Source organism: Limulus polyphemus, unplaced genomic scaffold, assembly GCF_000517525.1.
Source record: "Limulus polyphemus unplaced genomic scaffold, Limulus_polyphemus-2.1.2 Scaffold4884, whole genome shotgun sequence".
Taxonomy (NCBI): Eukaryota; Metazoa; Arthropoda; class Merostomata; order Xiphosura; family Limulidae; genus Limulus; species Limulus polyphemus.
In genome coordinates, this window is record NW_013670494.1 from 9,817 (window position 1) to 20,569 (window position 10,753).

A 10,753-nucleotide genomic window follows, 5' to 3' on the forward strand; every position below is an offset into this window, starting at 1 on the left:
AAATTGTGGCGGAATGCTACAAGTTCTTCAAATACCTATAGAATGATAGGTTTCTTTTTTGTGAGTGTAAAACACCAAACAATTTAAACTACATATTACATTTTAGGAGCAACAAAATGATATTTGAATCAAAAACAATTTCAATTATTAAACACATCATTCCCCACTTCAGTAAATAATTAATTTTCTCATACTATAATAGATAAGCCATATGACTATACATAGTGAATAAAAAATATTCTTTAAATAATAATAAAAAAAAGATATTACACTGAACATAGACAATTTCACAATTCACCTAACAAAAATCTATTTACTTCAAATAACCTTTAAGGAAAATTTTGTGAAAAAGAATCAAAATATGTGTTCAAACAGAGAATATCTAGAACATTTGGGTTTCTTTCCAGAAAAAATAATAGGGCAAGACACACACACAATTTGAAGTGTGTTAAATGCCAAATTTTATCTTTTTATGAAAAACATGACACTTTCTTAACCTTAAGACTTCTGATATTTTAAGCAGTATACATACATTAGTAAACATTAAAACTCTCTATGCAATACATATGCCACTGAAACTTTCAAATAAAAAAGAAATGATTTTCGTCTCATAAAATGAATTTGCTAAAGCCATACACATGTAGTGAATGTGAACTAAGTATGGGAAAACTCAAATCTGCAAAGTATTATGCAAAATGTTAACCAGAATATATTTGTAACTAAATATAAAATAAAACATGAGCTTAATCTGTTACCTGGTTCAGCTCTAGAGTTTTCCCTTCTTGTTCCTTTGCTTTCAGTTTAGAGATCTGATCAAGTTTCTAATAAAGAAACAAATACATTACCTTAGAAAGTGTTTTTCATACATTTTGTACACAATAAAGAAAGGCAAATAAAATAATATTTATTTATTATGTAATTTATAGCTTTTTTTGCAATCATTTTATAAACCAGAAATGTTGTTTTTAGGCATTTGAGTGCAGAAATAAAATGTATATGTTGACATGGCTAACACTTTTGGATCCTTTAATATATTGAAAAAGAGCATTTTGGTAAACTGGAGCAAATATATGTTTGAGCTATAATGTGAGAAAAGTTTTCACTTGAGATAAACATTAAAACTCTGTTACTCAAGAAACTTTAATATCAGTTGATTGGCACTATGACACTTATCACAGTAAGAATAAATGGTTAGTCCCATTAGCATTCAGCATTTTTCTTAGACAATAATATAAAACTGATATTAAGAGTAAACAATACACCTGCACACATACAAAATTAAATTATCTAGAAGAGTAGAAACCTTGCATCACTTAAGTTTTCGACGTTGTATGATCAACAGACATAATATTTATCAAAAAACCCCACAACAGATTTTGCTAAATCTTGTAATGACTTTTATTCTTGAAATTACAGTAAGATTTAATTCTTTATATACAGCTCAAAATTTTAAAAAGAAATCAGAAGTTTTGTTAATTATCTCGGGAACAAAACAACTGCTAAAAACATAATCTTGAAGCCATACATCACAATTAAAATTATATACCTAGTAATAAGCATTGCTAATTAAATATAATATTTAAACTCTATTACTTCTAATGATTAGAATGCAGTGTTAATGTTATTAACTGGAATTTGTTTTTTTAGCACTAGCAAGTTTACCTTTTTAATATTTCTAATTTTTTTATCTTTCTCAGGATCTCCAGTAGTTTCAGTCCCATCTGCTTCTGTATAAACTGGTGAAGTTTCATTACCAGGTTGATTTTCATCTCTTTCTTCCACCTTTTAAAGTAACAAGTTAAACATGCATAGCAGCTTTCAAAGAACATAACAAGATGAATCATTAATTCTAATAATAAAATCAGACACAATAAAGTAAGAAACTCAAATTTCTGCTGTTTAGAAAATCATGCTTTGCATTGACTAAAGGAAAAAAATCCAGTACAACATTTACCAATTTCAACAAAACGTAAAATCTACCAAGTTTAAATAACTAATGTTTTATTACATTTTATTAAAAAAATGCAGTAACAGCTATAAAATAAGCCTTAGCAATAACACGTATAGTGTGATGCAAATAAAAAAAATAAAATGTTAATTTTTTCCCACTTTCTTTGTGTGTGTGTGCATATTTTGCATTGAACACAGTAGGTTTATTACAAGTGTTCTAGTGGACAATTAGCTAAAGTGTAGATATCCAGCCACACTGGATTGAATTTGCACTTCCCTGGCATACTTTGACAAACAATTATTCAAGTTAAAAACAAAACAAAAAAAAAGACTATGAAACAAGCAACTAAAATAAATTCTAAATGACTGCATATTACTGAACAAAGCACTTACAAATTCTTTAACATTCACAGTCCACTAAGTAAAAGTACACTTCAACATTTTCCAACTTCATTTTAACCCATTCACTGTGGCTGGTGCACATATGGATTCTTGCTTTTAAAATTCCTGTGTGAGGCGTTGGATCATAACTTTTTGTGGTAAGGATATCCGTTGACATTCCACCATATGTTGCCATACATTAAGTAAATTATTTCCACCTTGTACGTTTCAGTTTCCCTCAAGATGTCAGATAGGCCAAACTCAGCCAAAGCTAGAGAAAATCCAGACTATTTTATGGATTTACTAGATAGCACTGACTCTGATGAGTTGATGCAGTGAACAGAATAAACATTTAGATGCCATATATGTACCAACTGCAGTGAATAGGTTAATAACATGTGATAAATCCTCCCATCTTTCTTCCAAATACTGTGCTTTGGCCAGAGCTAAAAACTCCTCTGGTTTGCCCCTGAAGAAGAAAGGTCCACCTTTCGAAAGTGCTCGGGTTATAGGTTTTTTTATTCATTTCTATCAAGACTTCTTGAACCTACGTGTTTTTCTAACACCATGATCTCCTCCTGTATTTAACCAAAACCCAGTAATAGTCATTGAACAATGAACATATTATTTTTACATACCAATAGGTCAACAAGTAAACTTGTACATCATTGGCTGTTGAACATACATCATGACATGTTGCCATGCCAACAAAACAGAGATTCACTCTCATACTGTTTCACATATTAACAATGTTGTATATTTCCTGGTTTTTCTCACACAATTACATTTTATTATTTTGAAGTGTCTTCTAAGTTTACTGCTGAAATTCCACCTAAAAAGAACTTTTCAAATAAATGGAAACTTTGTGGGTCAATAAAAACCTTCTGGTTGCAATGTGATGTTCATCCTGTAAGTTATCTTATATGACAACATATACACATGTTTAAATTATATTTAAAACAATAATTTTATTTGTTGTCAAGGATGCTATCATTTTATCAGTCAGAAAAGGTAAAATAATGAACAAGATTTTAAAATTTTTATTCATATTAGATCTGAAAGACAAAAGTTATATGAATATAGTGAAACAAAATAATATTAATAACATACACTACAATACTGTACTTGCAGTCCTGATTGTCTCTGAAATATTTTGAAATGGGTCCCAAAATTTCATTCAAATTATCCTGGCACAGATAGATCTATATAAATAACAATTGACCTAATCAAGTATAAGCTAATGGTCTATCTTTATTATGCATAGCAGTTAGGCTTATGATGCTCATTCTATTATATTTTTGCTGTTTGAAATTGAATGTTTTCTTTCTCTTTTTATTAACAACTTTTAGGCAATAACTGAGGAAGAAAATAAGCCAGAAACATCGTTAAAACACATTTCTGAAGTCTATCCTGCAGACTGAGTTAGGAAAATTATGAAATATCCATGTTATTGATCCTATCAATAATTTTAATATTTTAGATTTCTGTCATCAAGACTTGAGCTTATTTTACACTAACAATAGTTAAGTAACACTCTGTTTGCAGATGGTGGTACATAGTTCAGAGCTTGTTACTGATCAGTATTACTAACTCAATTTCTTTCCCATTTCTATAATATACACGACACTGAAAATTTTAAATAAAAAAGAAATGTTTCTTTTCTCACAAAAAGCATTTGCTAAACTGAGCTAAATAGAATGATATAGCTTTAAATACATGGAATGTGGAAGTGGTGTGGATAGACTTTCAAGGACTTTTTCAGTACCTTATGATAAAAATCATTGATTTTTCAGGATTTCACGTACTGAAAAATTTGTTTGCAATATTTCACAAGTATCATGGCCTGTGTGAACCCTGGAAAATGCATTAATAAAAAGCAAAACGAAATTAGGGTACAGACACTACAAAATACAACAGCCATGTGCTTATTATAATAATGTCCTCTATATCAAAATTTGTATAATCATGTTTCCAGTTCTGTTTTGAATCACTTTAATGTGGTGTTTTCCTAATGCTTTACTTGGTATTTATAGACAGATCTTTGTGAGGTGTGGAGAAACTGTCTTGTAAAACTTCAGTTCATTCTTTACATTACTGTCTGTAACATATTGAGAATCTGGTGGAATATCACTTCTTTTGCATCCGTATGCCAATATAACCTATGTAAGCAGTAACAATATGGTAAGTTTTGCGTTAACTTCATGTCCCTTCACATCAGGGTGTATACAGAACTTTAAAAAATAAATTCCCCAACTGTATACACCCTGTACATTTTTCAATTTCATGTTGTAATCAGATGGTTGAACATTATTCTAGTGATAGATGAATCAGAAATAGGTTTAACTTTGTTGAAGGATGTTCTGAAGATGCTTAATTTGGTGTTTTCTGGGTGTAATAGAATGCTTAAATTCAAACAATCCTTCTCAAAAGAATTATCTTCTATGGCTTCATCACGCAAGTCGTTCGGGTTGTTTCTACCAAATTATATTTCTTTGCATTTCATAATAATGGATGATAAGTGCCATTTGTTTTATCAGTTCATACAATTTTTTTAAGTTTTCCTGAACATTATAAAAGTCCTTTGAGTTTTGTATGGTTTGAATATCCTTTTGTTATCCAGAAACATTTTAACAACAGGTGATTCATTATTACATAAATAGAAAATCAATCATAGTCGAGGGTGATCTTAAAAAATCAAACAATACATGACAAGATATTCTTTGTAATAACTGAGTAGTTGCATATACTTGGAAACTTACCTTTTCTTGTTCTTTTTTAGCTTTCTTAGCTTCTTTTTTCTTCTTGTTTTTTTGAGCAGACTTTGATAAGGGCACTTAAAAACAAAAGCAAAAATAATAAAAAATCATTATCACTAATTAAAAAAAGTTTTCTTAGACTTTTGGCAATTTAGTTTATGTTACAAACTATTTATTGAATATTAGTTTTATAGTAAAGCACTTCAAGTAAGCATACCTATTTCTGTATTTGATAATGTGTATTTGCCTGTTACTTTACTCAGCTGAGCTTTATAATAAAAAGTACCCCTCTTCCACTTTACTGCCTTTGTTATGTTTGATATTATCATTATTCCAGTGCTTTATGAATACACTTGGAAGTTTGATAAAAAGAAATTGTATAAATTAAGTGTATATTTTAAGCGTTTTATTTTCATACAATGTTAGGAGAATAATTTATGTTTAATTGACATAACTTGAAAAGTTTTAAAACAAAATGAAGGGTGAACTGTTTTGAAGAGGAAGATAAATGTTAAATATCATTTTAGTTGGTGTGTAAAGATCTTTGAGTTGTTAGAAAGTTCCATAATTCAGTGAAGAAAGTGTTAGGAACCCACATGAGAGAGATCATACCAAATTCAAGGAAACAAAAATATTTTACCAGCTATATCCTGATAAGAACTGTTATATAAACAAAAATAAAGACATGAAAAGGTTAAAAACCTTCCTGAGAATGCTCAAGTCTGTGTTAAATGGAAAAATGAACAACTAAATAAAAAGGAATACTAAAAGTTATTAAATATCAACTGCAACATTCTAGGACAGAATAATTACAATAAATTAGCTATTACTTATTATGTTGATGGATGGATAATGTCATTGTTATATCCATATCCCTCGGACCGTTTATGAGGGATAAAAAAAAAGAGGTTTGGTGAAAATGCATTTGTATGCAACAACTGTTTTGCTTTAGCACAGCTGTATATACATTTTTATGTGTAATATTAATATATGATTAACATACATGCACACTTTTGTAAATTTTCCTTATTTTCATTAATAACTTCCAATACTTTAATTAACAAAAAATACAACAAGGTACTGCTTCTTTTACACACTGCAATCTGGATTACATTGCACATAGTACATTATATTAACACTCCTCTTTTGGCTAAGTTAATGCATCAACCTTAACAGTTAAATATTTTAACTGAAAGATATATGGGGAGGATCTCTTGGACCTAACTACTACTATGCATTTGTGTACATTTTGTTACCCATAAATCCTAGAGCTAAGACAGTATACCATTAAAAACTAAATAGAATATCGTTCATAAATCAATTAACTCATATTTGAGATCAAAAGTGATACCAAAAATTACTACATATTTACCACTTGTACATGGAACACTTCTTTATTAGCCTAATTAGTTTTGGGATGTCTTTAGATCTTTAAATTAAATGTGATTTACTAGCTGCATTCTATCACAAATACAGTAACTAACCGATGGTTTGATCTGACTGCTTTTTGTTGGATGGTGGTTCGTCATCATCATGTAATTTGAAAGTTGAAGGTTTGCCTCGGAGAGCAGGAGGTCTGTACGCCTGTTTGGTTACTTGAAATATACAAAATAAAGAGCATTATGTATGTGCTAATTTTGTCTTTACAATTCTATGCTATAATTATTAATGTCAATTTTAAAACGTTTTACTTATTTTGATTATTAGTTTTTATAGTAAAGCATTTTATCTAAATGTTAACATTTTCAGTGTAAGAAAATGGGAACTTAGTAAAGCATTTTATCTAAACGTTAATATTTTCTTACATTGAAAATTTTCTTACACTGAAAATGTATTTCCGATAGCTATTTACCTCCGCTCACATACTTCTGCTTAGAGGGAAGAAAGAAGATTGAGATAGTGGGAACTTCCGATACAGTCTTACCTCATCTCACACAAAGCTAGAATCTCACATTGCAAAGGTGAAGGGGCTGGTGTAGGTGCTCAACATTGAAACCAATCAGAAAAACCACCACCCAGAATGAACGGGTGTGCTCCAAGATGAAACCGAAGCACACATGTGGGGTACTGCACTACACCTGGAACAGGTATGCTCTTCGCCCTTGAAGCAGGAAATGAATCTAATATGGGCAGAAAAAAGAATTTGCCCAAGTGCAATCCATAATAAAATATAAACTGAATGAAGTATGTAGATACCCAACCTCAATCAGACAGACAAGGTACCATAATTTGTCCTCAGCATTAGAAGATTGAGGATAAAAACAAATATAGTGTAACATAAACATAATTGCTAGAGCATATTGGCAATGTTACATATACTCATCAACCCAAACCACAAGTAAGCAGTGTCATATATCAAGCAACTGGAATTACAAAGAGGAAGTTAGCAGTCAGCCAAAACGATATAAACTCCCAAAACAACTGTAGGAACAAGAAGTACAATAAACTGAACCCGTCATTATGGGGTTTTGGCATTGCCTCAACTTAACTGTAAGAACAGGGCAATATCTGGAACCAGTATTATGAACAGAAATCATAGGTCACCCAACTGTAAATGCAGGGAAGAGACATCCTGCAACCAGAATTATGCAGAGGACATAGAACATTCGCTCAACTGTAGGAACAGTGTACATACATCCCCTTGCTGGTATTACAAGGCAGATAAAGTCCCCCAAACTAAATCACAGGAGCAGGGAAAAACCCTTTTTAATTGGAATTAATGAGACGAGAAGCCTTTACTGCATACAACCGTAGGAACAGGGTGGGGTTATCACAAACTCAGTATTATAAGGAGGATCCCACATAGGCTGGTCCTGCTCCAACTAACATTTGTACACCGAGGAAAAGCATCCAGGGCAAATGGATGGAGAGAAACCAGCTTTATCCTTTCTCACTGAGCAGAAAATCATGAGTATGTATGATAAACTGAAATTCAACAACACATTCAGGAGGAATCCTCCATGGTACGTAATATTAACAAATGTGCAAAATGACTAAAATTACCTAGAAAAACAAAGCAATAAACAATATCTAACTTATAATTCCACTAAATGAACTTAGACGACAAAGGACACATAAATATCTAAGTCTGAGCTCTGATGACATGAAATACTTAAATTTCCTGCGTGTAAAGAAGAACAAAGCCACATAAAGGGCACCTAAGCCATGCCTACCATGTGTAAAATGTAAAAGTAGAAAAACTTGTCATAGAACCAGTGGGACAACTGGAAGTAATATGAAGAAAGGGGGAAAAAAACAAACTTCCACCAAAATGAACAATGTGGCAGTATGGCAACTGGAGCAGGATAAAGAAAACTAGTGAAATCCCCCCTGTCCCGACCATACAGCAGAACCAGAATATGCATCGGCTGATGATCTGATTAACTAGCTGTAAAAAAAATGGAAAGGGAAAACTCCTGAAGAAATGTAGAAGTACAAAATAAGAATGTGCCTGAAAAATAAAGTCTAAATAGTCTTCTTCTTGATTTTATTTTTCCTCTAAAACATTGTCAAGTTGAAAAGAAGAAGAAATCGCTGGCTGAACACATGAATTGAGCTCCCTGCGAATTAAGGCCTGTAACTCCTCTGCAGATAAAGTCGAACCCGATTCCTGGAAAGTCATACCCATAGTATTTTCGGCTGTAACGTTAATTTCCATAGTTGATACACCGAATTCCTACTCTTATAATTTACTAACAAGAAACAAATGCAAAAAAAAAATTGTGGAAACAACTGAATGCAAACACAGTAAAATAAATCTGTTGAAAAAACATTTTGAAATGGCAAAGAAGCACAATCATAAATGGGATCCACATGAGAAAAAACACACGTCTAAACAATACTGTGCCAATCAAGAAAGTAAAAATTGAGTGGGAATAGCAGAGGGAGCTAGCTGCACCAATACAGGTGGTACAAAACTATTGGTGGAGAGTAGTCACATACTATGTATGTGTTCAATAGTGGCATGAAATTGGTGGGGAATATGGACTGGTGTGCCATTTTTTCAGCAATGCTTAGAGGGCAGAAAAAAAGATCAAGATAACTTGGTGTGAGAGAGGTGTGTTTAAGAATATTAACTACTAAGTATCATTTACTTCCAAGCAGTAAAATACTATATGCTGGTATAAAAAAAGCATGAGAAAATTTTAAGTTTTGATATACACTAAAGCAAGTGAGCTGTAACTACACATGTTTTAGGTACACTAAATATTATCTAACTGTATCACAGCTTCATAAAAGCTAATCCTGGTATAATGCTAGGCATGAATTAACTGTATTAATGCTATACAAAAAATATGTTTTTGTGTGCACTAAGCATAAATTAACCATGTACAGATTACATAAAAGTATGATTATGCTTTTACTAAACATAATCAAATTGTATTCCTGTTTTCCAAATACACAGAAGTATATTTTGGGACACTTTAAGTATAAGCTAACTTTATTCTACTCAAAACTTATGCTAGAAGTTCCACTTCAGCTGATGATATTATAAGAATTATAATTCTTTCACTCTTATAGCTGATTGTATTCTAATAACAGAATACATCTGTAAAACATACTTGTAACTCAAAGGTGCAACTGAGGAGCAGAGTCCAAAACCCTACCCTTTTAAACATTTGGCCTCAATATTAAATCCTAATTGTGAAAAACATTTTCTTTGGCATGGCAAACTTGCTACTTTTCATTATCAAACAACAACAATTAATCACTTCATCTAAATGATTTGGGGCAAAGTATCTTTTTTCTTTGATCTCTTTATAGATTATTTTTGGACACCAAATGATCAATTCAGTCATTGACGGTTTCATCAAGCAAAAGTTTGTTTTTGTTTCTTGTTGAGCACAAAGCTACACAATTGGCTATCTGTGCTGTGCCAACCATGGATATTGAAACCTGGTTTTTAGCATTGTAATTCTTCAGACTTACCACTAATCCACTGGGGATCATCAAGCAAAGAAAAGACACTGATAAAACGTCTATAGATTGGTATAATTTAGATAAAAGGTAGCAGCATCAGTTGGCAATATACCAACAACATCAATAATATCAAAATACTGGAGTCAACAGAGAAACAATATGGAAAGCAGAAAAATTAAAGAATGTTTTAAAAGATCAGTTGCAGTCTTGTTTCTTCATGATATATCCAGTCAACAAAAGACCCATTGTGAATAATACAATAAAACATTCACTTGTTTTTTTCTTTATCATGATCAGTAATATTTAATAATAAAGTATCATACAATCTAGAATTAGTAGCATAAAACTGAAAGAACATCTTCAGATGAGCTTGAAGATAGTGGTTGCGTATTAAATTTGAAATGGAAAGATGGTTAAGACATTGGAAAACAGAAATGTCAAAACACAAAGAAACTGAAAGGCATTAATTACAATAAAGAAAAGTTTTCCTACTCAGAAAGGCAAATCAAAAAAGACCCTGAAGAACAGAAACATTGATGGAGCTAAAAGATATCAAGTACCTAAACCACCAGATGGATTGCTTGAGGCTCTCCATTTTGCAGACAAGGACATATTTTCATCAAGAAAAAAAATCATAGCAGATCAAGTATTTCTACTTTTGGATTCAAGTGAAGCAGAAAGAGTCCAGAGATGAAAGTGTCCCTTTCCTAAAAATCCTGAAAATAATCGAAGCCAAGTAAGGGGGG

At 31.5% G+C, this 10,753-nt stretch overlaps 1 protein-coding gene across 1 annotated transcript in view; it reads right to left on the reverse strand.

Moving 5' to 3' along the window:
* Window positions 1-728: 728 nt before the first annotated feature.
* Window positions 729-10,753, reverse strand: part of LOC106471826 (eukaryotic translation initiation factor 2A-like) — a 48,294-nt gene continuing 38,269 nt past the window's right edge. Inside the window, exons 14-17 of the mRNA XM_013932446.2 lie at window positions 6,572-6,682; window positions 5,091-5,164; window positions 1,663-1,782; window positions 729-821 (exon numbers count right to left, since the gene is read on the reverse strand). Coding sequence (XP_013787900.1) covers window positions 744-821; window positions 1,663-1,782; window positions 5,091-5,164; window positions 6,572-6,682 — 383 coding nt within the window. The 3' untranslated portion in view covers window positions 729-743. The remainder of the gene's footprint in view (window positions 822-1,662; window positions 1,783-5,090; window positions 5,165-6,571; window positions 6,683-10,753) is intronic.